This window comes from Erpetoichthys calabaricus, chromosome 1 (genome assembly GCF_900747795.2).
Source record: "Erpetoichthys calabaricus chromosome 1, fErpCal1.3, whole genome shotgun sequence".
NCBI lineage: Eukaryota > Metazoa > Chordata > Cladistia > Polypteriformes > Polypteridae > Erpetoichthys > Erpetoichthys calabaricus.
The window spans coordinates 178,194,818-178,220,756 of NC_041394.2; the positions used below are offsets into that span (position 1 = coordinate 178,194,818).

The 25,939-nt window shown below is 39.9% G+C and overlaps 2 protein-coding genes across 4 annotated transcripts in view; one reads left to right on the top strand and one right to left on the bottom strand.

Annotated features, from left to right (window-relative positions):
• c1h12orf4 (chromosome 1 C12orf4 homolog) overlaps positions 1 to 24,702 on the bottom strand; it is a 52,337-nt gene extending 27,635 nt beyond the window's left edge. The window contains exons 1-4 of the mRNA XM_028809136.2: positions 24,263 to 24,702; positions 16,983 to 17,172; positions 15,167 to 15,312; positions 8,917 to 9,098 (exon numbers count right to left, since the gene is read on the bottom strand). Coding sequence (XP_028664969.2) covers positions 8,917 to 9,098; positions 15,167 to 15,312; positions 16,983 to 17,172; positions 24,263 to 24,277 — 533 coding nt within the window. The 5' untranslated portion in view covers positions 24,278 to 24,702. The remainder of the gene's footprint in view (positions 1 to 8,916; positions 9,099 to 15,166; positions 15,313 to 16,982; positions 17,173 to 24,262) is intronic.
• Positions 24,703 to 24,966: 264 nt separating this feature from the next.
• rad51ap1 (RAD51 associated protein 1) overlaps positions 24,967 to 25,939 on the top strand; it is a 47,097-nt gene continuing 46,124 nt past the window's right edge. The window contains exon 1 of one of the 3 annotated variants that reach the window (XM_051924509.1): positions 24,967 to 25,200. In XM_051924509.1, coding sequence (XP_051780469.1) covers positions 25,184 to 25,200 — 17 coding nt within the window. In that variant the 5' untranslated portion in view covers positions 24,967 to 25,183. Of the gene's footprint in view, positions 25,228 to 25,939 lie in introns of all 3 variants that reach the window. The other 2 variants (XM_028809162.2, XM_051924514.1) reach the window with 2 other exon arrangements.

Genomic DNA, 25,939 nt, shown 5'->3' on the forward strand with positions numbered 1-25,939 from the left:
GGAGTATGTGGGACCTAATATTTGGTCCACCCCAGATAGATCTGTTAAGAAAATTGCAGTAGAATGAGTTGTACCTGTAACCCGATCACTCTGTCATTTATCTTCCACCTCTCCACCTAGACCCATGCTGTTTACCCTTCAAATCTTTTAGTTAGATTCGCTCCACTCATCTCTCTGGGTACAAGGGAAATAATATTTTGTCTGAATAACTCATGTTGAACCCTTGGGCATTTTCCTAAAGTCATCCTTCCGTTTACCTTGTGCTAAATATATTTTTTCACTTGAGGCTGAGGCCGATAGTACCATTGTTTATGCTGACTTAGTTAAGCGGGATGCTATTATTCCAATCCAATACTCGCCGATTCTTCCAGTTAGAAAGCAGATAGTACATGACGGTTCGTTTAGGACCTCCACGAAGTAAATGCTGCTCTACACCCTAGGACTCCTATAGTCCCAAATCCTTCCACTGTTCTTTCTACAGTCCCATCCACTGCTATGTGGTTTTCTGTTACTGATCTCGCAAATGCTTTCTTTTCAATTCCTTTTCACCCTGACTCCCAGTTCTGGTTCGCATTCACTTTTAAAGGGAAGCGTTGGACCTGAACTGTGATGCTGCAGGGATATACAGAGGCTCTGTGTACGTGCGTGTGAGTGTGTGTATGCGTGCGTGTGTGTGCACGTGTCCGTGTGTGGATGGACAAGAATTAGAAAAGATAAAAATTGAAAGGTTATTGGCCAAAGAGGGGTAGTGTCCTGGTGCAATATGTAGCTGAGTTGCTTTTATGCTCTGAGGCTCAGGAATAATGCGAAGAAGACACAAAAATATTTTGTTGGTCTTCCTAGCAGAAAATGGGCACAAGGTGACCCGGGAAAAAGTTGCAACTGATTAAAGAAAAGTGAAATACCTGGTTAATGATTTGACTGCAGGGGAATGTGCACGGTCTGCAAGGTGGCAAGTTATGTCCATTCTTGCAATGTTAGGATATTGCTGGCAATGAGTTTAAAAAAAAATTTTTTTTTTTGCTGAAAAAGCACAGCCACTCCAAGATCTAGCGACCTCTTCTAATTTGGCTTTGACTGATAACATTTCATGGACGGAAAAGGCTGAGAAGGCTTTAACATATATAAAATACACTTTGATGTCTGTGCCTCCGTTATGACTTCTGGACTAGTCTCATCCTTTCACTCTGTTCGTGGACGAGAAAGAGGGGTGTATGACTGCAGTATTAACTCAACAACAAGGAGATAGACAAGGACCAGTCGCATACTAAAAAAAAAAAATATAAAACTGGATCCAGTGGCCGCTACAATCCCGGTCTGTTTGAAAGTAGCTGCTGCAATAACCAAGGCCATATTAGCATGCTCAGATGTTGTTCTCATGAGTCTATTAACTGTTAAGGTACCACATGCTGTACATTCCATCTTAGTACAGACAAGAAGATCTCATTTGACAGGTGCACTTGCGGTAGTGAAGTGTCAAGCTCACAAGGGGAAAACGAATCCAGTGAGTGAGGGAAATGCGCAAGCAGACATGTGGGCAAAGAAAGCCGCCCGGAATCCTACTTCACCACTAACCTCTTTGTTTCTATAACAGGAAAAGGAACAAGAGTCATCCAAGGATGCAGTTTTATCTCTACAAACTGTAGCAACGGGAAAAGAGATAAAGACGTGGCAGAAAGAGGGATCAGAAAAAGATCCGAAAGGAATTTGGATCCATCCATTAACTAAACATCCTTTTCTCCCAAAAGCTACTTTCTAGGTATTGCAAAGGCTATGCATGGTCTGGCCCATCCTTCCAGAAGACGCAATGATGGCACAGGTGCAACAATCCTGTCACACCCGGGGTTTTTCTAACTTTGCTGATCAGTTTTGTAAGAGGTGTACACTATGCTAAAGATTTAATGTAGGAAAAAGCTTGCAGGTAAGTCCGGCTGTAACACCAAATGCCGGAGGGCCCCGTCTCATGGGTATAAATATTGCTTAGTAATCATCTACGTTTTCTCACGCTGGGTGAAGGTTTTCCCATGCTGGCACGCAGATGCCAAGTCAGTGGCCAAAGTGCTAGTAAAAAAAAAAAAAAAAAATCATCCCACATTTGGGGTTTGCCTCAGAAATTGCAAGTAAATACTCTGTTACAAGAACTGTCTCAGTGGCTGTAGATTGATGCCCGCCACTACTGCAAATATAATCCACAGAGTGGAGGGATGGTGGAGCATATTGTGGTATAGCGGGTCCACGGCTTCCAATAAAAAAAGGTTGAGTTTTAAATCCATATAGCCGTGCTGTTCTCCGTGGGCGCGATTGTATGACCGCAGGGAGTTAATGAGGTGATTGGAGAGAGTCGCACCTGCACGTGTGGGTGCAGTCGTTCTCGATTGCCTCATTGGCTTCCTACGGTGTGTGATTAAGGCGCTGTGCCCACGGAGGCGCGCGGAGGTATGTGTATATTATATGGGTCAACACCAGAGAAAAGGGGGAGATAGAAATGGAAGGAAAAGGGAGATGAATAGATGCATCGAAGGATGGAAGAAATCGAGACAGAGAAAGAGAAAGGAGGTTAAAGAATGGAAAACAGTAGTCATGATGTTAAGATCTGGCCACCTGGAAAGTGGAGACACCACGAGCTGGGGCTCTGCTAAGGAGTGTTAGCCGGTGGCGCTCTGGCGGCTAGTTCACCCCACTGAAAACAAGTGAGTGGGGGTGAGCAGAGAGGTGTCCTCCCAAGGGATCTGAGGAGCAACTGTGGGTGCGCAAAAGATCAAGGGAGGAGAGCCAACCTCGGATGTTCTGGCAGTGACGTCCGTAAGGAGGCCAAGACGGAGGCTGGCTGAAGAAGCTCGTGGCTGTGGGTTCTCCGCCAGCTGAAGGAGTTACGGGTGAGCCAGGGAGAAGGAGAGAAGGAGGTGAGCCGAGAGTAGGATGAGAGGGACTGCATTTTTAACCTCTGATTTTAAGGGATTTATTTATTGATGGTTTTTAGCCCCACTGGACACTTGTTTTCTGGACTATTTATTGAAACTGATGTACTGCACTTTTTGTTTTGATTATTGTTTTAATAAAAGCACTTTAGCACTTTTGGAAATATCCCCTGGCTTCATTTGAGAATTGTCCTCATTTGTCAGCTCATCTCGGTGACATTATCGACGGTGTTGGGTTCAGGGCTCCCGGACGGTCGATGGGAGCATGGAGAGAACCCACAGCGTCACACATACAGTGGTGTGAAAAACTATTTGCCCCCTTCCTGATTTCTTATTCTTTTGCATGTTTGTCACACAAAATGTTTCTGATCATCAAACACATTTAACCATTAGTCAAATATAACACAAGTAAACACAAAATGCAGTTTTTAAATGATGGTGTTTATTATTTAGGGAGAAAAAAAATCCAAACCTACATGGCCCTGTGTGAAAAAGTAATTGCCCCCTTGTTAAAAAATAACCTAACTGTGGTGTATTACACCTGAGTTCAATTTCCATAGCCACCCCCAGGCCTGATTACTGCCACACCTGTTTCAATCAAGAAATCACTTAAATAGGAGCTGCCTGACACAGAGAAGTAGACCAAAAGCACCTCAAAAGCTAGACATCATGCCAAGATCCAAAGAAATTCAGGAACAAATGAGAACAGAAGTAATTGAGATCTATCAGTCTGGTAAAGGTTATAAAGCCATTTCTAAAGCTTTGGGACTCCAGCGAACCACAGTGAGAGCCATTATCCACAAATGGCAAAAACATGGAACAGTGGTGAACCTTCGCAGGAGTGGCCGGCCGACCAAAATTACCCCAAGAGCGCAGAGACGACTCATCCGAGAGGTCACAAAAGACCCAAGGACAACGTCTAAAGAACTGCAGGCCTCACTTGCCTCAATTAAGGTCAGTGTTCACGACTCCACCATAAGAAAGAGACTGGGCAAAAACAGCCTGCATGGCAGATTTCCAAGACGCAAACCACTGTTAAGCAAAAAGAACATTAGGGCTCGTCTCAATTTTGCTAAGAAACATCTCAATGATTGCCAAGACTTTTGGGAAAATACCTTGTGGACTGATGAGTCAAAAGTTGAACTTTTTGGAAGGCAAATGTCCCGTTACATCTGGCGTAAAAGGAACACAGCATTTCAGAAAAAGAACACCATACCAACAGTAAAATATGGTGGTGGTAGTGTGATGGTCTGGGGTTGTTTTGCTGCTTCAGGACCTGGAAGGCTTGCTGTGATAGATGGAACCATGAATTCTACTGTCTACCAAAAAATCCTGAAGGAGAATGTCCGGCCATCTGTTCGTCAACTCAAGCTGAAGCGATCTTGGGTGCTGCAACAGGACAATGACCCAAAACACACCAGCAAATCCACCTCTGAATGGCTGAAGAAAAACAAAATGAAGACTTTGGAGTGGCATAGTCAAAGTCCTGACCTGAATCCAATTGAGATGCTATGGCATAACCTTAAAAAGGCGGTTCATGCTAGAAAACCCTCAAATAAAGCTGAATTACAACAATTTTGCAAAGATGAGTGGGCCAAAATTCCTCCAGAGTGCTGTAAAAGACTCATTGCAAGTTATCGCAAACGCTTGATTGCAGTTACTGCTGCTAAGGGTGGCCCAACCAGTTATTAGGTTCAGGGGGCAATTACTTTTTCACACAGGGCCATGTAGGTTTGGATTTTTTTTTCTCCCTAAATAATAAAAACCACCATTTACAAACTGCATTTTGTGTTTACTTGTGTTATATTTGACTAACGGTTAAATGTGTTTGATGATCAGAAACATTTTGTGTGACAAACATGCAAAAGAATAAGAAATCAGGAAGGGGGCAAATAGTTTTTCACACCACTGTATATATTCCACATTAAAAATTTTAAATTGGCAAACATCTTTGAACAAATAGGCCTATCTTGGCTTGATGCATTGCCATTTCCTTTGGCTCTGGCTGGTCTGCGGGGAATCACCGTTGGAGATTCTTACTGGCTGCCCCATGCTAATGTGTTTTCCGCTATGTAAAATTACTCTCCACATGGTCAACAATGATCTTATATCTTTTCTTTCAGGTCTGCGTAGTGCCTTACAGATAGAGTGCATGAACAAGTGAGGGAAACGTGGTGAACTACCTCACTACCTGACACGTAAATTTCTATACCAATTGGGACTTGGGCTCTCATTAGAGACACACGGTGAAAACACTGGCACCAGCCCAGATGAAGACGACCATTCCAGATGACTCATGAGTCCCCTGACAGTGAAAGTGCCTCACGCTGTTCACTCCATCTTAGTCCAGGCCAAAACCTCACACCTCACTACTGAAAGGGCAATACACTATACCTTACTCCCCACTGAGGGAGCGGGGGAACCACACGACTGCCATGATGAGATAACAAAGGTCCAGAAACCCAGGCCAGACCTCTAGGAAACTCCACTAGAAGCAGGAGAAGTACTTTATGTGGACAGCTATTCCTTGCAATTAGATGACGGAACACTCTTCACCAGTTATGCAGTGGTCAAAGGAGACCAGTTACTTGAAACAAATTGAATCTCTTCTAGTTTAAGCACACAAGCAGCTGAGCTAATAGCTCTCACCCAAGCTTGCCAGTTGTCTGAAGGGAAGGTCATAACCATTTACACAGATTCCAGATATGCCTTTGGAGTCTGCCATGATCATGGGGCATTATGGAAATTAAGGGGATTCAAAGCTAGTACTGGTAAGCCCATACAACATCAGAAATTAGTGGAATCCCATCTTGAAGCTATAACAAAACCATAGAAACTGGCAATAGTTAAATGCCAAGCCCATACTGGGAAACATCACCCAGTCAGCCAAGGAAACGAACTGGCTGATCACTTTGCTAAACAGGCCGCCTATAATAGCATACCAGTCTCTTTACTCCAACAGAAAGATGACAAAGACCCTGATAATCAAATTGGCAGTGGCTAAAGCTTTAATAAAAGAAATTATTCCAAGATGGGGAATACCACAGAAACTGCAGACCAATAACAGTACCCACTTTGTGAAACTCTGTAATAAATGAACTGACTACTTGGCTCCAGATAAATGTACATCATTACTGCAAATACCTTCCCCAAAGTGGAGGTATTATAGAAAGGTGCAATGGCACCCTAAAATCAAAATTGGCAAAAATCTGTGAGCAGACAAACTTAACCTGGCCAGATGCTCTACCTCTGGCCTTGATGGGGTTGAGAGGAAGGACACATCGGCAGTTGGGACTGTCGCCATTTGAAATTTTAACTGGACGCCTTATCGGAAATGTCACTCTGCATACTGTGGACAATGATCTTCTCTCCAGTCTTACAGCTCTCCGAGCCTCCCTGAAGGAAGTCCACAAACAGGTTAAACAGGCTTACCGGACCGGTCCCCCACCGACGAAGTTCCAGATCCCCCTTGGAACCTGGATACTGGTCAGAGACACCCGAAGGAAACATTGGCATCCCACATGCCGTTAAGGTTGACGGACTCTTTTCATGAATGCACGTCTCTCACTGTAAAAAGTGGACTGAATCATTAAGCTGTTGCTATTTTTGGACTTTCTGTGTTGGGACTCTGTCAAGGGATTATTTCCTTTTTCTTAGAGGATAATCTGCGATATAAGTGGTTGAAGGTTACTGTTACACAATTAAGAACAGATTCTTGTTATGCATGTGCCACTGCTAAACCCTATCTCCTAGTTGTATCCCTTCCCAAAAATCTTTTTTAATTGTGATTATTTTTAAGGATGCACATAATTTTCCTGGTTGCCCTTTCAAGTGTACCTTAATTTCAGGAAGTAAACACTAGAAATGTTCCTAACTGAAAAGTGAGGATTTTGTGTGTTGTGTTCAGCAACACTTGCTGTACCTTTATTCCTAACAACACTGTCCTGGACGGTTCCGTTACTCATGCTTTAGCTGGCATCATCTCCCTATCTATTGAATTAGCAGAAAACTCAGGAACATCTGACTCTTTCGATGATCTCTTCCAAAGATTGGTTCGGTTCTTGGGCTGGTTGGATTAAAACTATTTTCATAACTGTCCTTATTTCTTTGGCAGTTTTCATGCTCTTGTGTTGCTGTCTTATCCTGTGCCTCCGAGCCCTTCTACAAAGGTTTATTAACGCCTCTATTACTAAGGCTTATCTCCTCAGCGCTGACCCTGACTCCCAGTACACACCTTTTCTTCCATCCCCCAACCCCTTTTCCGAACTCTTTCCCAACTATGATGATTATTTAATGTGCACATTTTATGTGCAAAGGGGGGGAACTGAGAAAGAAAAAAATCATTATTAACTGTAAAGATTATAAGTATTTAACTCACAAATACCAAAGACTGTATTTTGTATTACTCAAGCTGCACAGAGCTATGTAATGTATTACTTCTATATGATTTGTTCTTCATTTAGGTAGAAAAAGAATTAAGCTTGTGCACAGAATATGAGACTGGTTTGCATTCTTTTATGAGATAATGCTGATCTCTTGATACTAACAGAACACCCTGTGATATTATAAATCAATGTGATAGTTTCTTAATTCTTGCTTAAAACTATAAGAAACATGTCCCTTATGGATTAATAAATAAAGATTTATTAATCTAACCAAACAAAATCTAATGAAGATATTAAAGCTATAAGAATGTAATTTCTTTATAACTAATGTACTGAACTATAAGAAACTGCTTTAAACTGGTCTTATGTGTGTGTGCTGATAAGGGCATATTTCTTAGGAATGCAAGTTCCCTGATAACTCTTTATTTTGGTAAGAAACTCTGCACTCCTGAATGTACTAAATCAGGATGTAACCGTAACTTACAGCAATCTATGTATGACCTCACAATGAACTGCCATGTTTTTCTCTCTTTGGTTAATGAATAAGCTAGGTAATAAAAAGAGAGGATTTCTTCTTTTAGGCAGGCTGTCTTTTCTGACCAGTCAGTGGCACTGAGCGCTGGGGGGATGGGGAGGGTGCTGCAGTCTCTTTAACTCACCAAGAATAAAGAAATTGCTTTTTATTTTAAATTGTTGTTTATTTTCCGTTATTTTCGACTTCAGCGTTCACACTGCTACAGAACAAGAATACCTTTAACATCTGTACACCACCAATTTCTCTCCTTTTACCTAATGATTCAGTCCAATTTATACAGTAGACAGAAAAACCATCAAGCTGCATTGTAACATCTAGTGTTTCACTGTCTGGACATGCATCCAAAAAACATAAAACAAAGCAGAATGCTTTTTTGCGACACCAGTGTTATGTTTTTGTTATCCTGGTTGAGCCACTTGACAACCAATTCCTGACGGGGTTAACAACGCCGCCAACAGTACTATTAGCCAACAGGGTGTTTGCAAATTGGGCTACTGTTGGCCGAAGAAGGAGAAGAAGAATAGGAGGAAGGTGTGTCCGGAGGCAGGCAAACAGAGTGGGTAGGAACTTTGAATGTTGCAGTATGACTGGTAAGGGGAGAGAGTTAGCCTATATGATGGAGAGAAGGAAGGTTGATATATTGTGCTCGCAAGAGACTAAATGGAAGAGGAGGAAGGCCAGGTGGACCGGATGTGGGTTCAAATTGTTCTATCATGGTGTGGATGGGAGGAGAAATGGAGCAGGGGTTATCCTGAAGGAACAGTATGTTAAGAATGTATTGGAGGTGGAAAGAGTGTGTAAGATGTGTTTCACAAATTTTTAGAGTGTAAAGGGTGCTTGTGTCAGTCTGCCAAAATAAATCTCAACAAAAGATTCAAACAAAAATCCCTACTACCAAAAAACATTGTTCAGGTCCTTGAGAGACAAATGAAACACGCAACTAGGTGTCAAAATTCATGTAAGTACAGTATTCTAAAACTGATGTTTCTATAAGACACAGCAAAAACAAACAAAAAAATGACAAGTCTTTTACATGTTAATCTCTACAGGGTGTTACTTAACAGGAGAAAGTACAAACCTCTCTTGCAGTTTCTTTAGCTCCATATCCCTTTCACTAATCAATTCAGAGATGCTCACAAAATAATTGTGCTCAAGATTTAGCAAAGTCTCTGAAGCTGGAGAATGGATCAGCTCATGATAGACATCAGCAAAATCTTCATCCCAATTTGGTTCTTCAGGTTTTGCATGTTCTAAAGTAGTCTAACAAGATTAGATACTAATTAACATCCAATATGCACAAATTATCCATTCATATTATGCATCCCTTTATTCCATTAAAGGTTAGCAGGGAACAAACTCATATTCTGTCAACATCTAGTACAAAGCAGGCACCAGAAATAGAAGAATCATCAGTCACTGCTCACCTACAGATAATTTAGAGATAAATTTAAATTACAACTAAACAGGAGCCTCAAGAGAAAATAAGCAGAATGAGCAAACTTTACAGAGAAAATGATCAAGCAGAGAATTCAGTTCTATACATACCATTCCACCCATAATAATTCGATATATTGAATTTGAAAAAGACAAATGTATTCACATTTTTAAAATTAACCTGAAGATTTTTAATACTAATATGAATTTGTATGAATTCAAATGGAACACAATATAGTCAAAATACCTGTAGAGAAAAGCCAAGCAAAATGACACCTTTTATTGGCTAACTAGAAAGATTATAATATGCAAGCTTTCGAGGCAACTCAGGCCCCTTCTTCAGGCAAGATCAAAATACCTGTATTGGAGGAATTGAAATATATTGCTGTTTAAGTCACAAGTTCTCAATACATTACACAGGACAGTGTAGTTGGTCTTAAATAATTTATTCTGCCAAAAAGTACATGGCATTCAATGAGGGTAGTAAAATAACTACAAATCTTAAAGCCTTATCCAAATTGTCAGGCTTGCATTTTAACTACATCATTATAAGAAAGTCAGTTTCTGTTTTTTACCTTTTTTAGAAACCATTCACCTTTAATCATCTGTGACAGGCTACTGCTGCACAAAAATGTGCATTTTCAATTAAGTCGTTGATATTTCATTGTCTCGTGCATTTTAAACCATCAGAGGAAACAAAGATAAAGTGAACGCAAATCAAAACTCTTAACAGCTTTCTCTAAACAGAGGGTAGTTGATGTCTGGTACTGAAGTGACTTTAGCTGCAGGTGGAAGCTCCTGTTGCACTTTACGCAACTATTGTTACGGTTCTGCCATTGTCCAGAAACACCTACATAAACTTTATGACCACAGTCTCGGAAAGTCTCTCCCCTGTGGGATGCCTGGAATCTTTACTAAATAAGGAGTGGTATTGTACAGGTACTTTTGTCAACATGCCAGTGTCAATCAAACACAGGAAGATCTGCAGTCCGCCTGTGACTTTACGCTGTAGGAATTAAATAAATCAAAGTAAATAGGTAAATAACATTTGATGTGGCATTTATATATGTAACATATAAATGTTTTTCATATAAAGACTATATAAAGTCTGTTTATCTTGGTGTGAGGTGCCTGGAGTTGTATAGATTAAATAATCCATCGCTATTTGGAACACATGCATTTCATGTGTGTTCTGTTTCTACAATGATCTGGGTAAATGTAGGATGACAGGAAATGTTGAACACATACCTAATACAGAAACTTTTTCATATTATCTATATATATAAAATTCACTAAAGCAGCTGACCATGGCAGGCAAGATGCAAGACAGAGCCCCGCCCACCGAAAATTCAATACGTAGCCGACCATGGCATGCAAGACAGAGCCCCACCCACCAACTCTAAGACCATGGGATACGCACGACAGAGCCCCGCCCTCCAACTCTAACCCTCCTCCCGAGTCCACCCTCGCTCTCGAGGCACGCAGAACCTGACTTTTCATTGTTCTTTTCGGTTCTGGCTGCTTTTCGATATATAATCCACTAAGTCGCCCGACCATGGGATACGCACGCACGCAAGACAGAGCCCCGCCTGCCAACTCTAACCCTCCTCCAGCGTCATGGGATACGCACGACTGAGCCTCATGTGCCAGCACGCAACACCTCACCAAACACCGCAAATAGTTCGCTAAACTTTTGCATCTGTTCACGACCACACACTCGGTATACGAACAAGCCAGTTTCCCTTTCGGTTTGTGCGTGCCGATGATTTCCGCACGTGTTCAGCCTCTCCCTGTGCATTCCCTGTGCAGCCAGCGAGCAAGCCAGAGAGAGAGAGAGAGCAAGAGTGAGTGTGACACACACAGGCGCGCGAGAGAGAGACACACACACACAGGCTAGCGAGAGAGAGAGACACACACACACAGGCGCAAGAGAGAGACACGCACACACAGGCGTGCAAGAGAGAGACACGCACACACAGGTGCGGGAGAGAGAGACACGCACACACAGGCGTGTGAGAGAGAGACACACACACACAGGCACACTAGAGAGACTTAACACACACACACAGGCGCGTGAGAGAGAGACACACACACAGGCTGGAAGCATAAGGCAGAGAAGGCAGTTAAAGAATGCACCGGGCTTGATTTTGTTTTCACTTCTGTTTACAGCGATCGGTTCATAGCATGCATTGTTGCAATGTTACTTTTCTTGGTGGTTTATTAAATTACGGATTTTTCAAATGCTCATTTTTTTTCCTGTGCTTAAAACTAATTTAAAAATTGTTTTTAGCGAGCAGTTCGTAGTGCTATAGCACGTACTCTTGCAGTGTTAAGTTTTCTCTGTTGTTCAAGGTTTTCTCAGTGTTATTCAATGTTTTTACATTTAGTTCTATGCATTCTATGGTATAATTAACTATATTTGTGCTTAAAAACTTTAAAAAAATATATATTTACATTTACACGCAGACAATTTCCTGTTAAATTGGCCTTTGCAATGACAATTAATAAGGCGCAGGGACAAACTTTCAAAAAGATATGCCTGTATCTGCCAAAACCAGTTTTCAGTCATGGACAATTGTATGTTGCTCTCTACAGAGTTCCATCTTTTCATTCACTCACAGTCGTATCCTCAAACCCACCCCATTTGGACAACTGTGTCTTTCATGAAGTGTTCACCCATCAATAAATAATTATGCGGCGCGTGTTGGCTAGTAGTAACTAATCACAAAATTTTGACATGAAGTGTATAATGTGTGAAGACTTAAGTCCAAATATCAAATAAACACTTTTACATAAGTACAAGTATAGGGTGGTCCAGATCTAACTATGCAACTTTTCATGCAATGCAATGCAATAATTGCATAATTAGATCTGGATCATCCTGTATAACAAAACAAGTATGTTTTTATTCAAGTATATAACCCTAGAAAAAAAAATCAAGTTCGGGTACAACACTGACAACTGGAAACTCGTAATCAAGAGGTTCCCGGTTTGATTCTGGATGCATTCCGTCTCGAGTAGTGAGCTGCTCTTATATTGTTACTAATATAGAATAAAAACATACATTTGATTTGAGTCTGTAACAGCCGGTGTAAATTTATGGTTCTTATAAAAGTTAGCATTTTTTTTATTCTGTTTTATTCTCTCAGTCACATTCATGCTCCCCCCGATCTGACACTGCTGTTTTCAAATAACGAGGATGAGGGTTCTACAATGGACAAAGAGAACAGAAGCAAGGCAGCCGTCAGTAAATGGGGTCGATCACCAACACTTTGACTTTGTTTTATGTCATTTGGTGATAGATAGATAGATAGATAGATAGATAGATAGATAGATAGATAGATAGATAGATAGATAGATAGATAGATAGATAGATAGATAGATAGATAGATAGATAGATAGATAGATAGATAGATAGATTCAACAATTTAAGGCTAATTCTTATACAACATGAATGGAACTGGAAGATCGACATAATGTGGGAGCTATAAACCCTGTGTTCATTTCATTAAATAAGAGATAAATGTCTTTTTTAAACAGCACCACTAAATCAGAAGATTCACAGTGTCTACTTATATACATACAGTAGAAGTATTTTCATGCGATTATGTACAAGACCTAGCCATCAGAAAAGAGTACATAAGAGCATGTTTAAATTGCAGTAAAATGTTTGATAAGGGTCATTCCATGTCAAATCATCCAAAAACTCGGGAAAAATTACCAGGTGTACCCATGTTAGTCAGAAGACACGCTGTAAAACATTTTTCATATATCCAAGATACAGCTAGTTTATCAAGGTTGGAGGCAATTTTATCCGGCCTCATTTTTTCATCAAATTTCACAAGTCAGCAGCTCAAGAACTAAACCATCAAGCAGGCTCACACTTTGCACACTGGTACATTACTTGGTATTGTATGTGACAAAATTAAAACATTTGCTCCAGAAAACCCTGCATGGTCAGAGTAGTCCCTTGAAATTGATCAAAATTTAATTTGAGATTTTGGCTTAGCATTGTTTAGGCCTCAGAAATACGTAGTTGTAACCAACACAAACTTTTGATTTTTTTTCCCTTATTCAGATAACTATATAGATTGTCTGAAAAAGCAATAAACAGATAAGTAACTATCAGGGTTTGAACAGCAGACCTCTGTAATCCAAAAAATAATTTTGGATTTCATTTTCAGAGCACCCTAACGGCATGTGTGAATGTGCAAAAAAGTTTAAAATATTTTTCATTTATTCTACATTGTCCATTCTTTCTCAAAACACAAACCTTACTTTTCTTATGCAAATCTTTCATGTTTATTTTCTATCCAAAACATAGGCTGAATGTGCCATGAGTCAATAATGGTAATCATTGAGTTTTTAATCAGTAAGTTATCAAAAATGTCAAACTTTTTTTTATATCAACTGACAATGTCCTATCTTACGTTGCTGAACACAGAATGTGATTCTCCATGACAAAAAGAGTTCCTGGTACTGGAGAATACCACTCTTACTTCCCTACAGAAGAAGTAAGTCAGCTGGGTGTCTGGTGAAGATAGTCAATTGACAGTCTGAATAGTCACCTCTGAAGTAGCAGCTGAGATTCTGCCCTCTCACAATCACACTCCTGATGGATCAGATGTGTCCCCCACATTAGACCTGTGTCCTACTGGAGACTATGTTGGGTGCATGTATTATGAAAAATGTTGGGTTGGTGTGATTTGTGACAAGAGAGAAGCAGAATCAGATATCTTAATATGTTTCATGCATTCAAACTATCCTGCACAGTCTTTCCATTGGCCACCTAGAGATGATATTTGTTGGGTGCTACTATAGTGTGTCGTTGCACAGCCTAGTGCACCTACAATGGTCAGTGGGAGATAGTGCCATCTTGATCTCAAAGATAAAGATGCCCTACACTCTGCACTTTGATTGAAACAGAAATGAAATGGGCCATATTCCTACTATTGCAATACAAAGATGTTAACATTTCATTATAACTAGTGTTATATTTAATGATAAATCAAACAGCTGTTGTTCATGTGTTGTGCTTATTATGCCTTTGGTGATTTGTTTCTTTCCATTAATCCTATACTCAAGTTAGAGATAAAGAACTTGATGATAATCATTACTGACAAATGGTGAGTTTAACCCATGTTTAGAATGGAAAATAAAAATGAAAGATTTACATAGGAAATGACTTGTTTTTTGAGAAAGAAGGGACCATTGAGGATACAGGAAAAATAATTTAAAAATGTCTGGACATTCCCACAGTGCATTAAGGTGGTTTGAAAATTAGACCCAAAATGTTTTTTTTTTCACAAAATTGGCTGTATTTTGGAAAGTATTGATCTTATATCAAAATAATTTTACAGGGTGTCTCTTGGATAACGTGTACAACTGGTATTTTTTCAGAATTTTTTGAGACCGAAGTACATGGGATTTCTGGATAATTGGTTGATTTGGCATGGAATGACACATAAGTTCCTATTAGTAACTATGTCAGGGCTATTTTGGAGGCTATTATGCCTATATAAGAGAAGCACCATATAAACAGAAGAACCTTTCAGTGAAGTTCAGTAAGACAAAATACATGACTAAAATTATATGCATAATAAACCTAAATGCAATAACATCAAGCCATTCTCACCTAAGAATCAAAGGGTGGGTTCTACATACAGAAACAACAGACTTCCTCTCCACAGGTATGCTAGATTGGAATGTATGCTTAGTTTTTAAGTCTTGGGGGCCTAATAATAAAATAAGTGTCCATTTTATTTATTCAAGCATAGTTGTCATTCATTTGTATAACTAAAAAGAGCATAACAAATGCTTTTCTGCAATCACCAAATGCATTAGGAAATCTATAGAATTAGGTAGTTGACAAAATATTTGTGACTTTTACTTACTTCAGTATAGGCCTTAGACCAAGCTTTGGTAAGATGATCCATATCCACTTGTCCCATTTTGATCTTCTGAAGAGCTAATTCCGAATCTATGTCTCTGTCTTGATTGGTTTGATCCTCAATAAAAATTTCCAGAGATTGTTTCAAATCTATCAGAAAGATAAAATAGCATAAACAAAAAATATACAGACAAGCTTTGGGTTTAAACAAGTTCCACTCCTGTGGACTTTCATAACCTTATTTTGTATATAAATTGGAACTTGCACTGAAAATGTCTAATAATAGACATTTATGGCAAAAATGCATAATGATTTATTGCTTATGTACTGGAGGATAAAATTGTCATTTTCTGAAACAGCGGATTGCCTCTATTGATTTTTTTTTTATTTTGTTGAAACAAACTAAAGGACCTAACTAATTTACAAAGGGACTTACCTAACTAACTATTTTACAATTTGAGGACCCCTGAAAGCATGTTATCTAACTACATCTGCATTCTTTCTTCCTTTTGATAAATAATTGTACATTTTGACTTCTTGCGATCAGTTTATCAATCATTTATTACATTAATGCATGTGTCTTGTTATTTAAATAATTTATATTTTTTCATTTAAAATGTGGTTTGCACAAATACATGTGAGCAATAGAGACATCCATCAGCAAAACAGCCAGCTAATCTTATGCATATATAGGAACACAGATACCACTTCATCTGGATGTCAAAGATTGGACCACATCAATTACTGAATCAAAAAGCCACCAAGGAGTAAATTCACCTTTGACGTTGCTGATTTTCATTAAACTTCCTAAGACTGTATACATTCGAACTTTGCAATCTATTTAATTTTCTAAGGGTAAATTTCATTTTTAAGTGGAGTATTCCTTTAAACTAAACTGAATCATGTATATGTATAGAATGTTGTCCTTATGTTTAAACCTCCAAAAGATTTTGATAAAAATACAGTACTGTACCCCAAACAGTTGGAAAAGACACGTTGATAGCATGAAATTCTACCACTAACTGACAACTGTGAGACGTGCTGTCCCTGATGAAGGATCAGTCAGAATGTCACCAACACCTCTTCCCATCAGCTATACTCCTTGATATGATGCATCAGGAAGGCAAACTTAGAAAGCTGGAAATTACAAACAATAGGTTCTACTGTTTAGCTAAACAGCCAGCTGCTGATCTAGCTTCCTATTTGTGACAGAACTATTGCATGGCTGAATGCAACACTGGTTACACTGAGTAACATGTGTAAATGAAAGCACAACATGAGTGAAAATAGTGACTAACACTGTAATACACATCAGACCTAGGGTTGGCTGCTACATACTTCCCCACATCAAAACTTCATTCATAAGTGAAAGATGGAATGCACTAGATGAAAATCAATTGAAATTCAGCTGAAAAAAAGGGGGCGGGGGATGGAGGTTTATGTTTTTGTTCATGATTGTGGACTTGCCTAGTCAAAACCACTATAATCCAAGATCCACCTGTATTAAAGAATAAACATCAAGAACTTCATGGGTGTGAATTTTTACAGTGATGAAGCTTGAGGATCTTCCTGTTAATTTATATTTATTAAGAAAGATACGATGCATCAGTGTGATTAGTTCTTTCTGACTCACACCACAACTTTTTAAATTCAAGTACTGCAGTTTCAAATTATTATTATTACATAGTGCTGAGAATATTAATCCAGACTGGTTCATTGCCTTGCATATGAGATAGGTTTCATCTGCCCCCATGACTCTTAAGTTTCAGTGCATTTCAGGTTATATGTATGAAAATGTATGTAATGAAGAACACAATTACCTTTTTCAATAAAGCACGGTAAATTATGCAGAAGCATAAGTCGTCCATGCAGGTCACTGATGTTTTCCTCAACAGGAAAATTTAAGGGTACGCTTAAATGACATGACTGCTTTCCAGCCTTGAACTCAAAGACAAATTCTCTTTCTGTGGTTGATGATTTCCCTTTAGTCTTTTTCATGCTTGATGATCCCTGGAATTGAAAAAAATATGAGTAAGAAATGTTGCTGAAACAATTTTTTCTCTTTTAAAAATGTTTAATTGCATGTCACTGATTTGTGGAATCTTTTTTTCTTGTTTACAAATTACCAATCCTGTTTCAAAGTAAAGCAAACTGCTCTAAAGAAACAGTTCAAATATTGTAACTAACACATACAGAAATGTGTTAGGATTTATTTTCCACTTTATCATATATATATATATATATATATATATATATATATATATATACAGTGCTGTGCAAAAGTTATAGGCAGGTGTGAAAAAATGTCGTAAACAAAGAATGCTTTCAGAAATATAAATAATGATTGTTTATTGTTATCAATTTACAAAATGCAAAGTGAGTGAACAAAAGAAAAATCTAAATCAAATCCATATTTGGTGTTACTACCTTTTGCCTTCAAACCAGCATCAATTCTTATAGGTACACTTGCACAAAGTCAGGGAATTTGTAGGATTATAGTCAGGTGTATGATCAACCAATTATACCAAACAGGTGCTAATGATCATCAATGTCACACGTAGGTTGAAACACAGTCATTAACTGAAACAGAAACAGCTGTGTAGGAGGCTTAAAACTGGGTGAGGAACAGCCAAACTCTGCTACCAAGGTGAGGTTGTGGAAGACAGTTTCATGTTATGGCAAGATTGAGCACAGCAACAAGACACAAGGTAGTTATATTGCATCAGCAAGGTCTCTCCCAGACAAAGATTTCAAAGCAGACTGGGGTTTCAAGATGTTCTGTTCAAGCTCTTTTGAAGAAGCACAAAGAAACGGGCAATGTTGAGGATCGTAGATGCAGTGGTCGGCCAAGGAAACTTAGTGCAGCAGATGAAAGACACATCAAGCTTATTACCCTTTGAAATCGGAAGATGTCCAGCAGTGCCATCAGCTCAGAACTGGCAGAAACCAGTGGGACCCAGGTACACCCATTAACTGTCCAGAGAAGTCTGGCCAGAAGTGGTCTTCATGGAAGAGTTGCAGCCAAAAAGCCATACCTCCGACATGGAAACAAGGCCAAGCGACTCAAGTATGCACGAAAACATAGGAACTGGGGTGCAGAAAAATGGCAGCTGGTGCTCTGGACTGATGAGTCAAAATTTGAAATATTTGGCTGTAGCAGAATGCAGTTTGTTCGTCGCAGGGCTGGAGAGCGGTACAATAATGAGTGTCTGCAGGCAACAGTGAAGCATGGTGGAGGTTACTTGAACGTTTGGGGCTGCATTTCTGCAAATGGAGTTGGAGATTTGGTCAGGATTAATGGTGTTCTCAATGCTGAGAAATACAGGCAAATACTTATCCATCATGCAATACCATCAGGGAGGCATATGATTGGCCCCAAATTTATTCTGCAGCAGGACAACGACCCCAAACATACAGCCAAAGTCATTAAGAACTATCTTCAGTGTAAAGAAGAACAAGAAGTCCTGGAAGTGATGGTATGGCCCCCACAGAGCCCTGATCTCAACATCATCGAGTGTGTCTGGGATTACATGAAGAGACAGAAAGATGTGAGGAAGCCTACATCCACAGACGATCTGTGGTTAGTTCTCCAAGATGTTTGGAACAACCTACCAGCCGAAAAAAAACTGTGTGTAAGTGTACCTTGAAGAATTGATGCTGTTTTGAAGGAAACCGGTGGTCACACCAAATATTGATTTGATTTAGATTTCTCTTTTGTTCATTCACTGCATTTTGTTGATTGATGAAAATAAATGATTAACACTTCAATTTTTGAAGGCATTCTTTGTTTACAGCATTTTTTCACACCTGCCTAAAACTTTTGCACAGTACTGTATATATATATATATATACACACACACACACACACACAAATAGAGGACATAGATGAAGTAAAATCCTGGCTGGGATAGCTGATGGCACTTTCACTTCTCTGACCTTCCAATTAGGGAAGGGACAAAGGGAGGCTGCCTCCCAGGGACATATCTTCCCACAGTAAGCTGGGTGGCAGCATCCCTTTGACAGTACTCCTGCCTGGTCATGCAGTGGGCTCAATGGGATATGTAGTCTTAACAGCTGCTGGGGTCCTTTGGAGCTGCTGGGAGCAACTATGGAGGAGGCTCACGTTTCATCTGGCAGCTTCTTCTAAACTACACCTCTGATTTGTTGAAAGTACTCCCAGGTGAACTGGATTCAGAACTACAGGAAGACAAAACTCACTTGATGAGTCAAGGAGATGGAAGAAGAGTAAGAAGAATACTGCTTGTAGAGAAAGGTACTAATGTGGAGTAAACCCTGTTTGTTTAAGAGGTGACTGAAGAAAATAAAAAAAAAGTCTTTTGGACCAAGGACTCGCATATTGTAGTTGTGGCCTGGCTTTTGAGTGTGAGATGTCTCCGTCACTGTGGTGAAGTGGTACTGCTGCTGCCTTGCATACAAGGAGACCAGGCTTCACATTCCAGGTGCCCCGTGTGTAGATTTTGCATTTTCTCCATTTGTCTTTGTGGATTTCCTTCCAAAGTCCAAAGACATTGAGGTTTTCTGGATTCATGTTACTAAATTGGTCATTGACTAATGTGTGTGCATTCACCCTGTGACCGGCTGGCAGGGATTTTTACTGCCTTGTGTCTAATGCTTGCTGAGATAGTCCCCAGCTTCCCATGATTCTGCAAAGGATAATGCATGTGTATACATATATACATACAGGTGCTGGTCATAAAATTAGAATATCATGACAAAGTTGATTTATTTCAGTAATTCCAATCAAAAAGTGAAACTTGAATATTAGATTCATTCATTACACACAGACTGATGTATTTCAAATGTTTATTTCTTTTAATGTTGATGATTATAACTGACAACTAATGAAAGTCCCAAATTCAGTATCTCGGAAAATTAGAATATCAATTAAGACCAATGCAAAAAAAGGATTCTTAGAAATGTTGGCCAACTGAAAGGAATGAACATGAAAAGTATGAGCATGTACAGCACTCAATATTTAGTTGGGGCTCCTTTGGCCTGGATTACTGCAGCACTGCGGCGTGGCATGGAGTCGATCAGTCTGTGGCACTGCTCAGGTGTTATGAGAGCCCATGTTGCTCTGATAGTGGCCTTCAGCTCTTCTGAATTGTTGGGTCTGGCGTATTGCATCTTCCTCTTCACAATACCCCATAGATTTTCTATGGGGTTAAGGTCAGGCGAGTTTGTTGGCCAATCAAGAACAGGGATACCATGGTCCTTAAAACCAGGTACTGGTAGCTTTGGCACTGTGTGCAGGTGCCAGGTCCTGTTGGAAAATGAAATCTGCATCTCCATAAAGTTCGTCAGCAGCAAGAAGCATGAAGTGCTCTAAAACTTCCTGGTAGACGGCTGCGTTGACCTTGGACCTCAGAAAACACAATGGACCAACACCAGCAAATGACATGGCACCCCAAACCATCACAGACTGTGGAAACTTTACACTGGACCTCAAGCAATGTGGATTCTGTGCCTCTCCTCTCTTCCTCCAGACTCTGGGATCTTGATTTCCAAAGGAAATGCAAAATTTACTTTCATCAGAGAACATAACTTTGGACCACTAAGCAGCAGTTCAAAGGCGAGACGCTTCTGACACTGCCGTAAGTTTACGTCCCTACTACTTGCCCAGAGAGTTTGGACATGTCATTGTTGTCATCGTGTACATACCTCCTCGGGCGGACGAGGAGTCAGCGAGTGACATCATCCATTCTGCTGTTGCTAAGTTACAAACGCAGCACCCTGAGGCGCTTGTGCTAATCGCTGGAGACTTTAACCATGTGACGCTGGACAAAACATTACCTGCATTCTCCCAGTATGTGGACTGTAACACCCGGGGAAATAAGACTATTGATTTACTGTATGCAAACGTTAAAGACGCATACAGCGCCACCCCGCTGCCTGCGCTTGGGAAAGCAGATCATAACCTGGTTCTGCTTCAGCCTCACTATAAACCAAAAGTGAGAGTCCTACCTGTAACCACACGATCATTCAGGAAGTGGACCCCGGAGGCTGAGAATACTCTGAGAGAATGTTTTGGAACTACAGACTGGGATATCCTGCAGGGATCTCATAGTGAGAACATTGAGGAAGTTGTTGACTGCACTACTGACTACATCAACTTCTGTATGGACATTGTAGTTCCAGTAAGAACAGTACGCTGCTATGCTAACAACAAGCCATGGATTACAAGTGACATCAAGGGCCTTTTGAACCAGAAGAAAAGGGCTTTTAAAGACGGTGATCAGCATGAGCTCAAGCGCGTGCAGAAGGAACTCCGAGTCCAGCTCTGGGCGGCGAAGGAGCAGTACAGGAGAAAGCTGGAGCAGAAGTTGCAGAATAACAGCATGAAGGAAGTGTGGGATGGGATGAAGATCATCACTGGCTGCAGCTCGAAGCGGGGTACCACCATCGAGAGAGACGTGAAGAGAGCAAACCAAATGAACAACTTCTTTAACAGGTTTGACCACCCTAACCCACTCTCACTCTCACCTCGGAGTATTGCACCCTCCACACATCCTTCTGCTGATACCAGCATAGGAAAGACATCCCCACCCATAATTACAACAGCGCAAGTGAGCAGAGAGCTGAGGAGACTTCGTGCCAGCAAAGCAGCGGGTCCAGATGGAGTATCGCCACGACTGCTGAAGGTCTGTGCATCGGAGCTGGGGGGTCCTTTACAGCGCATCTTCAACCTGAGCCTTGAACAGAGAAGAGTCCTTTGGAAAACATCTTGTATCACCCCAGTCCCAAAGGTATCACGTCCTAGTGAGCTGAATGACTTTCGGCCTGTTGCTCTGACATCACATGTGATGAAGACCATGGAGAGGCTGCTGCTTCAGCACCTTAGGCCACAGGTTCAACACGCCCTTGACCCTCTGCAGTTTGCATATCAGGAGAAGGTGGGAGCAGAGGATGCCATCATCTATATGCTACACCGATCCCTCTCTCACTTGGACAGAGGCAGTGATGCTGTAAGAATTATGTTTCTAGACTTCTCTAGCGCCTTCAACACAATCCAACCTTTGCTCCTTAGGGACAAGCTGACAGAGATGGGATTAGATTCATACCTAGTGGCATGGATCGTGGACTATCTTAAAGACAGACCTCAGTATGTGCGTCTTGGGAACTGCACGTCTGACATTGTGGTCAGCAACACAGGAGCGCCACAGGGGACTGTACTTTCTCCGGTCCTGTTCAGCCTATATACATCGGACTTCCAATACAACTCGGAGTCCTGCCATGTGCAAAAGTTCGCTGATGACACTGTTATCGTGGGCTGCATCAGGAATGGGCTGGAGGAGGAGTATAGGGACCTAATCAATGACTTTGTTAAATGGTGCGACTCAAACCACCTACACCTGAACACCAGCAAAACCAAAGAGCTGGTGGTGGATTTTAGGAGGCCCAGACCCCTCATAGACCCAGTGATCATCAAAGGTGACTGTGTGCAGATGGTGCAGACCTATAAATATCTGGGAGTGCAGCTGGATGATAAATTAGACTGGACTGCCAATACTGATGCGCTGTGCAAGAAAGGACAGAGCCGGTTATACTACCTTAGAAGGCTGGCGTCCTTCAACATCTGCAATAAGATGCTGCAGATGTTCTATCAAACAGTTGTGACGAGCGCCCTCTTCTACGCAGTGGTGTGCTGGGGAGGCAGTATTAAGAGGAAAGACGCCTCACGTCTGGACAAACTGGTGAGGAAGGCAAGCTCTATTGTTGGCATGGAGCTGGACAGTTTAACATCTGTGGCAGAGCGAAGGGCGCTCAGCAGGCTCCTATCAATTATGGAGAATCCACTGCATCCACTTAATAGTATCATCTCCAGACAGAAGAGCAGCTTCAGCGACAGACTGCTGTCACTGTCCTGCTCCACTAACAGATTGAGGAGATCGTTCCTCCCCCAAACTATGCGACTCTTTAATTCCATCCGGGGGGGTAAACGTTAACATTTAACATTATACATAGTTATTGTCTGTTTTTCACCTGCATTATTATCATTCTTTAATTTAATATTATTTATTGTATCAGTATGCTGCTGCTGAAGAATGTGAATTTCCCATTGGGATTAATAAAGTATCTATCTATCTATCTTGTTCAAGAGTGGCTTGACACAAGGAATGCGACAGCTGAAACCCATGTCTTGCATACGTCTGTGCGTGGTGGTTCTTGAAGCACTAACTCCAGCTGCAGTCCACTCTTTGTGAATCTCCCCCACATTTTTGAATGGGTTTTATTTCACAATCCTCTCCAGGGTGCGGTTATCCCTATTGCTTGTACACTTTTTTCTACCACATCTTGTCCTTCCCTTCGCCTCTCTATTAATGTGCTTGGACACAGAGCTCTGTGAACAGCCAGCCTCTTTAGCAATGACCTTTTGTGTCTTGCCCTCCTTGTACAAGGTGTCAATGGTCGTCTTTTGGACAACTGTCAAGTCAGCAGTCTTCCCCATGATTGTGTAGCCTACAGAACTAGACTGAGAGACCCTTTAAAGGCTTTTGCAGGTGTTTTGAGTTAATTAGCTGATTAGAGTGTGGCACCAGGTGTCTTCAATATTGAACCTTTTCACAATATTCTAATTTTCCGAGATATTGAATTTGGGACTTTCATTAGTTGTCAGTTATAATCATCAAAATTAAAAGAAATAAACATTTGATTAAACATCAGTCTGTGTGTAATGAATGAATCTAATATACAAGTTTCACTTTTTGAATGGAATTACTGAAATAAATCAACTTTGTCACGATATTCTAATTTTATGTATGTATGTAAATATATATATATATATATATATATATATATATATATATATATATATATATATATATATATATATAATACACACATATATACACACACACACAAAATATGCAGTATATACACACACAAACATACATTGAAGGTTTGTCAATTTGTTGCACATTTATAAATTTTAATGATACAATGCATTTTTAATTGGAATTTTTCACTTCCTCATTGAAATTAATCACCAATTGTTTTGAAGTAAAATTTCAATCGCATCAAAATAGTGCAAACAGTATAGAGAAATTGTACAGATGCAAAAATAAAAGTGAACCCTTACTTCTATGACTTGCATCAAGGCAAAGCAGGATCAGGTGGGCCAGTGATAGTGTTAAAAAATTAACTGAGATAACCAAAGAAACTGAAGATCTGAAATGTTGTATTAGAGAGAAGCAAACAAAAATAATTGCAAAAAGGAAGATCTCTTCACTCCATCATCAAGAAATCGAGCAAACTCCCCACGGTCAATGGACGTCAGAGAATTTGAACCCAGTAAACTGTAGCTGTCAGTCAAAGGCCAACTACTTCCTACAGAATCCAACCGGATTGGTTTTCACAGTAAACGGTTACATTCACATAATCATGATATTCCAGTCTAATACATTATGTTACACTATTCATTTAAAAGCACAAACCGAAAACTACAAAAAGTAGTCAACGTTAAAAAACAAAGATATTTGTGCTATTCGAGGCCTAAATTAGAATGTAATAAGGTAACAAACCGGCTCTGTTAGTACCGATGCAGTGGACCCCAAATCAGCTGACATCTTTATGTAAACGTAGTGGTAATTAGCGAGTGTAGATTCGTTACGAGTATATTTATTTAAATACTCATTTAAAACAATATAAAAATGAAATAATACCTCATATAATATGTGATAAAAAAAAATATGTATATGTATTTGGTCAACGTTTATATTTGACTACATATCTGCGTTGCTTGCATTCCGAAGTTACGAAAGTCATATTTCAATTTTCATTTCTGATGTTTCTTTATTTTGTTTTCCTGGCGGGTAAACTCGAAAGATGTGCGAAACGGAGTTACATTAGATCCTTTCATTTTATGTTCGTATTAATGTCTCATGATTGCAGTCTCGCGAAATCGTGTGTATTTATTTCTCTCTCAGACTTTCCCCTTCTAAAACTGGCATTTGTGTGCTCTTGTCTTTTTTTGTATCTTGCACGATTCAGCTGAATAATTATGTCAAGACCGTCACGGTGAGTAAACATCGATTTGTAATAAAGGTGTGTATTGGTTTTTTCAGATTGCACATTTTCAATGCATATAATACACTTTTGTAAATTCGAGTGTAAATGTTTATATTCTGTTTTCCTATCTCGTGGTTTGCTGAACTGTTGTATCATTTTAAGGCGCTTCTGAACCAGATCAATGATTTATACAATGATTCACAAAAGCAAAAACGTCTTAATGCTCACATTTGAAACAATTTCAGATGTTATTGCCTTTTAATTTCCTTTTCGGTTAGTGTGTATGATGACGCAGTAGTTAGATCTGCTGTTCATCATTTCCAGCGTCGTTGTTCTTGTGTAGTTTCCATAGCCCCAAACACATAAGTATGTACTGTATTTAGAAATAGGACCATTGTCTCAATATAAATATAACATAAAATAGCATTATCAGTACAAGAGAAAAAATAAATAATAATGTCAGATGAACAGAACTTGTTACAACATCTTTTCAGCGGGCATGCTCACAAACTAGTTTTACAAAACAAATTGTTAGATTACAATGCAACAAAAAATTTATTGCCATGTATAAAATTGTAGACGCCTGTTGCAGAGTATACAATACAAATACAGTGAATCCTATATTCCTGCACAGTGAGTTGTTAGGGTCTGTCTTTAGGGACCTTGTGGCTATTCCAACCAACATCACAAATAGGCATTCTTTACATGATCTCAATGTTTACTAAGTTGTCTTTATTATCCTATTCTG